This window comes from Sinocyclocheilus anshuiensis, unplaced genomic scaffold (genome assembly GCF_001515605.1).
Source record: "Sinocyclocheilus anshuiensis isolate Anshui unplaced genomic scaffold, SAMN03320099.WGS_v1.1 scaffold1149, whole genome shotgun sequence".
Lineage (NCBI taxonomy): Eukaryota > Metazoa > Chordata > Actinopteri > Cypriniformes > Cyprinidae > Sinocyclocheilus > Sinocyclocheilus anshuiensis.
Window position 1 is genome coordinate 109,604 of NW_015555317.1, and position 5,818 is coordinate 115,421.

Genomic DNA, 5,818 nt, shown 5'->3' on the forward strand with positions numbered 1-5,818 from the left:
TTTACCTGATGGATGAAGAGAAAAAAAACTTGCTTTAAAGAAGGGACCTGGGTCGTATCTAGGGACCACGATATCATGGACACCTGGGGCTGGGCTCTTTTGACTTGTTTTCTAGCCACTGAGCAACCACCCAGAAACACTAGCACTCACCTAGAAATCATATAGTAAAGTGCTAACAACCACTCAATACACCATAACATTTGCATTATGGGAGTTTTCTAGTTAAATAATTGCAACTGCATTCTGTAGACCAGGGTTGTACAATCCTGCTCATGGAAGACAACCTTCCTGTGGAGTTTAGTTCTAAACTGCCTGCTTCTAGCAATCATGAGGATCTTGAAAATATAAGGTTGGAGCTAAACTCAACAGGAAGGTAGACCTCCAGGAGCAGGATTGGATACCCCTGATCTAGAGATCTATCCATGTTAGATGCACTTTCATTACATTAATATTCAGGCTGTTCTCATTTCTTCCTTTGATCGTCTGCAGCACCCTGTCAGCCCTCATCAGTACAGGCCGATGTAGACTGTCAGTTGAAGGATGTGTTTGTGTCATGGGACCCATCATACGTGGCGCAGTCGTACCTGCTTACTGTAGTCGGCAGAAATGGAGACTTGAAGACGTGCAATACCTCGGACAATAACTGCACGCTAACCGATCTGCGTTGCAGCAACACCTACTATGTGTCCGTTTTAGCCAGTAATGAGAACTGCACCAGCCTGCCCAGTGCTAACATCACCTTCCAAACGGGTAAGAGAACACAAATTATTTTCCTTTAAATTCCGTGACCAAAGTTTTTACATTGTGTTAATATTTATTGCAATGTGTTTATTCTATAGTGCTATGTGAGCCAGCCAACTTAACTGCAAACATACAGTGTGGGAACAGTAGTAGTGCCTCATTGTCATGGGTGGGGAGTACAGGGGCGGTGGTCTACACGGGACTTGCTCAGTCAGAAACCGGCACAACAGTCTACTGTGAAACCACACACACGTCCTGCACTCTGGAGGGCTTAGTGTGCGGCACTGTGTACAACTTTACAGTGCAGGCAAAGGATGGCTTCTGCAACAGTTCCTTGAGTGAACCTCAAACTAAGGGAGCAGGTACAACAATCAATTTGGTTCAGTTTATTGGTATGTTTTCTGCACTTGTGTGTCTACCAAAAGAACCAAGTCCACTCTTGTATGGTTGTCAGTTAGTATGAAAGTAACTTGACCCAATTTGCAGAAGTAAACCACTACTGATAAAGATCTTCAAGGATCTACTTTTAGCAGAGCAGAGCCAAGAAATAGTTTCGGCACCTTCTTCTGAGTCATTACCTACCTGGTTAGCAGCTACTTACATTAACAATGTGACTGTGAGTCGGATATCACATTAAAAAAAAAAAAAGGTCTTCTAGGAGAATAGAATCAAATATGTGTTCAGACCATCTATGTACACAAAATCAGAAAGTATATAATGTAGGCAAATCTATACTATTTTGATTCTGCTTCTTTGGGATCCCCATTGGGAAAACAGGTTTTAAGTCTCTTTGTCCGTGTCTTTCCCTCAGCTCCCTGTCCTCCAGCTGGATTGAGGGTTGTCCCTCGTACAGTAGAGAATGATACTCAGATCTTGAGGGCATCTTGGTCTACTGTGAATTGTCCTAATTCTGAATACCTCCTGGCACTCACGGGCAGCATTCAGGGCAACAGCCAGGCACTCTTTGACCTCGCCTCCTATTGGACAAGTCGCAGGTTCTTTGAGGTGCCCCTCCCTTGTGGCTCCTCCTACAGCGCAACCATCAGCGCGAGGAACTCTGCCGCCACAAGCGACAAATCTGCTGCCATCACTGGAACCACAGGTGCACAATGTTCAGTCACCACAGTACTACCTTCTTACCCTACTTAAATGGAAAATGAAGATGCCTAAAATGCAAAAACATACATAACTCATCGGTTTGTTTTTTTCCCCCAGTACCTTGTGCCCCTCTGAATGTGACGTTCTCTGCATCATCGGTGGAAGTAGCATGGAAACAGTCTCTATTTGCTACAAACTACACTGTGTATGGGGTTAATTCTTCTGGTAGGACGAAACTCTGCATGACCTCACAGCTGCTCTGCTCTGTCACCAATTTCAGCGGTGGCCACATTGTCGTAACTGCCAGCAACACTGCCGGGGAGAGTGAAGACTCAGTGCCTGTTTCAGGTAAGTAGGTGATTTTAGAGAGCAAGAATCAAATATCAGAGCAGTAGTAATTTTCACTAAGACATAGGCTTGTCAAAATCTTGCTTTGGTGAAAGTCCTGTCACCTTTGACCTTGCCCATCCTTTCGCAGTGACAGCAGGTCGCAGGAGGAGGTGAGACCTGGCACAAAGTGAGAAGGTGAGTTGATGCTCAACAGCAGAAATGAAAATTCATGAAATTTCTTTTCTCAGATTAATTATCAAAATGGAGAAATAGACTTTATTTAGGGTAAATGGTATATTGAACTTAACACAAAAGAAACCGAACCTCATTCCACATGCAAAAGAGTGATGCCACCCAATGTTTGCTTTTAAAGATTTATCCACAACAGCGCCTTTCCTTAACATCTTAAAAATATATTTACAAGCGACAGAAAATGTTTTAAGTCTTAAAAAGGTTTCCAGTGTTAACCCTTGATTCTCTCCACTCTAGGCCCGACCAACCCTGAGTAAATGCTTGCATCTCATCGCACTCAAACTCTTGCCTCTGAGAATTCCTGCACTTACCTAAGAATTTGTGAAACTCTGTGATATTTAACTTTTGCATGTTACATCAATTCTGGTTCACGGTTCTTTTTTTTTAAACAATATTTAAGGGTGAAATAGATTGACTGGGTGTAAGATTAACTATTTCTTTTAAAATGTTTTCCAAAATCTGTTGTTTCTGGCTGAAGGATTTACTTTCATGCAATGCCAAATATTTAAAAAAAAAAAGTCTTATATAAATGTATTCCTGTTTTTGTATACGAGTAGTTATATTAAATACAAAGAGCATTTCTCCATGTGATCAGTCTTATAAATTATGACATGTAAAGCACATGTAAAATAAATTAACCATATACAAAACAGCTGCTCTTCTTATAAAATGAATGTTCTTACAAGGAACTGAAAAGGGCACAGCAGTGAAAGCAAAAAAAGCACTGTAAAAGACTGTATTTAACATCTTTAAGTGAATGAACTACTCATCCCATGAACCAACACAACTGACAACAGAATCAAGTTGATAAAATAAAACTATTGACTATAAACAATTTTAATTATAAAACAGTGCATTTTGTTTAATTTTTACAATTTATTTCAAGATATTAATACTTGTACAAGCAATTTGAGAGTAAAACTGACTACATTATCACAATACTTCATGCGAATGGGTAGCCGCTACTTTTCTCACCTACACAGTTCTGATCTCTCTTTATAATTATGGATATTACTGTACTGCAAAAAATAAAGTTGAAATCATACAGCAGAAGCACATGTCTTAATTTAACAACCGAAAATCTCATGGCAGGTTTGTCTTGAAAGGTTGACATGTCGACACAAACTCTATAAAGAAACTATGAAGAAAATGAGTGACATTTTTACATACAGAACCCAACCGTTTTGATTAATGACATCAAAAATATACAACTGAGCAATTTTGTTCCATAAGAATTTTATTAGAAAACGAGATGCAACAGAGCAATGAAACAGTACAATGTCAGCACAGATTTCAGCGGCCTGTGCCACAAACTCAACTCTGTGGTAGCTCTGTTGAAATTTAAAACATTCTCTGAGCTCTATGTACAAAGCCATTTGTGAAAATCCAAAAAACAAATCGGGGGAGAAAGGGGATTTAAAAAAAAAAAAAAAAAAAAAAATTTTTACCGGTCTCTGCTTTTGCTCCTTGAGCGTTTGCTCCTCTTTTCTTCCCTGTGCTTTCTATCCTCCTTATCTTCCTTGTGCCTCCTCTCTTCCCCCTCTCCTTTACTCCTCTTGTCTTTTGACCTCTCCCTCTCTTTATGGTGCTCTCTGTCTTTCCTGCGACTACGCTCTCTCTCACTCTCTGCCTCCCTCTCTTTATCTCTGTCTTTCCTCTCGTTCCTCTTCTCTCGACTGGTGCTGTGACTCCGGCGTGGTTCCCTGCTGCGACTGCATCGACGTTCTGTGGTTCGGTCTGGTGTTCTGGAGCGTCGTCTATCTCTGTCTCTCTCCCTGTCCCGCTCCCTGTCTCTATCCCTATCCCGGTCCTTTCCCTCCCGTTCTTTTCGCTGCCGGTCTCGTTCTCTCTCCAGCTCACAATCAAAGCTGGCGCCATGCTTTTCTCTGTGATGGCTGCGACTCCGGGAACGATTTTGGGATCTCCCGGGACTCTGACTTTTCCTAGGTGTCCTAAACACACACAAAAAAACACAATTATTGAACATAGCACATATATACTAGTGAACAAAATAGAAGAGTTCGCGGTGATTCTGAAACAACAATTCTATTCCCTGCATTCAGATCACAACATTACAAGGTACTGTATATACAGAATCTCATACAGACAAGTATAACTCGGCAGAAATTAGAAATGTGTAAATTTCTTTAAAGGGGAACAAAGTTTTGGGCTAACTGCTAAAGTTCCACACAGAAAGTAATCGTATTTTTGAAAAATTGAGATGAGATTGACTTTAGTCATATCTGTCTTGGTGGAAAATATGTCTACATTTTACATGCTGCTGGGAGCACGTTCATGAGCCATCCAAATACAAACCAAGGAAAAACTTATATCAAATGCCAAGCATTAACAATCGCCACACCAAAAAACAGAACTCTAGCAATTTGGTTACAATACACTACAGCTGTCTGACATGTACCAGCATTAACCAACAACACAAGAAATTAGTTGAGCTTAAATCCAACAATGCCCATTATATGTATCCATTATTTACAAACAATTACACAGAAATGGCAAGTACCACTTTGAATTAAACATGAAGTAGAAAAACTGAAATGTTATTTTCTTGTAAAACAATCCAGTAATCTTTGTTTTATTTACAGAGTAGTTATGGCTCGTCTTGAATAGTTAGTCCATTCAAAATGGTTGGTGATCCTTTAAAACAGCTGAACAAAACTAACTTACTCAGGGTTTCTGCAGACATGAACAAGTTAAATGTAAGACTTTTTAAGACCTTTTTAATACCACCTTATATGAAATTTAAGACCTAAACCTGTAATGGGAATACACATTTTATTACATACATATGTAATAATATTTAATCTGTATAAATTAAAAAGAATGAATGATATTTATTACTACGATATACAGTGAACTTTTCATGTCAGCAGACAATATTCCATACAAAATATCCCTGCAAAATAACTGCATCACTGAGATTTTTGGTGGAGCAAACAATTTATTCTGAAGCAATATTTTCATCAGTGTTCTGTCAGCTTTTACATACTTAAACCTGCATATTTACCTTTACAAAGGCCTATTTTTAACCTTTTTAGATGTATGCATAATCTTACATGTCAAATTATTACAATTTATCAATAAATTCAACATACACTATAGGGCTGCTACATGTCAGATTAAATAATTTACACTGCAAATAACAATAATTACAACTGCAATAAATAATGTTATGAGATTAATGTTTTAAATGCATTTATGAGTATATAAATAAGAAATGTTGAGGGCAAAATGCATACTTTCCAACATACTTCTCAACTAAACTACCAGTAAGTGGCGGTAAGTCACTTAATGAGTGAGTCACTGAGTCATTCATTCAACTGATTGAGTGTGTTATCATGCTGCTATCTTAAGGACTTTCGTGGACAGCTGACTCCTA

At 39.0% G+C, this 5,818-nt stretch overlaps 2 protein-coding genes across 2 annotated transcripts in view; one reads left to right on the plus strand and one right to left on the minus strand.

The window, feature by feature from the left end:
- The window catches only part of LOC107671583 (serine-rich adhesin for platelets-like), a 33,292-nt gene extending 29,821 nt beyond the window's left edge, over nt 1-3,471 (plus strand). The window contains exons 37-42 of the mRNA XM_016464495.1: nt 490-750; nt 840-1,103; nt 1,553-1,843; nt 1,957-2,187; nt 2,318-2,364; nt 2,659-3,471. Coding sequence (XP_016319981.1) covers nt 490-750; nt 840-1,103; nt 1,553-1,843; nt 1,957-2,187; nt 2,318-2,343 — 1,073 coding nt within the window. The 3' untranslated portion in view covers nt 2,344-2,364; nt 2,659-3,471. The remainder of the gene's footprint in view (nt 1-489; nt 751-839; nt 1,104-1,552; nt 1,844-1,956; nt 2,188-2,317; nt 2,365-2,658) is intronic.
- A 394-nt stretch (nt 3,472-3,865) lies between these two features.
- LOC107671584 (pre-mRNA-splicing factor 38B) overlaps nt 3,866-5,818 on the minus strand; it is a 7,243-nt gene continuing 5,290 nt past the window's right edge. The window contains exon 6 of the mRNA XM_016464496.1: nt 3,866-4,373. Within this exon, the coding sequence (XP_016319982.1) occupies nt 3,866-4,373 (508 nt within the window). The remainder of the gene's footprint in view (nt 4,374-5,818) is intronic.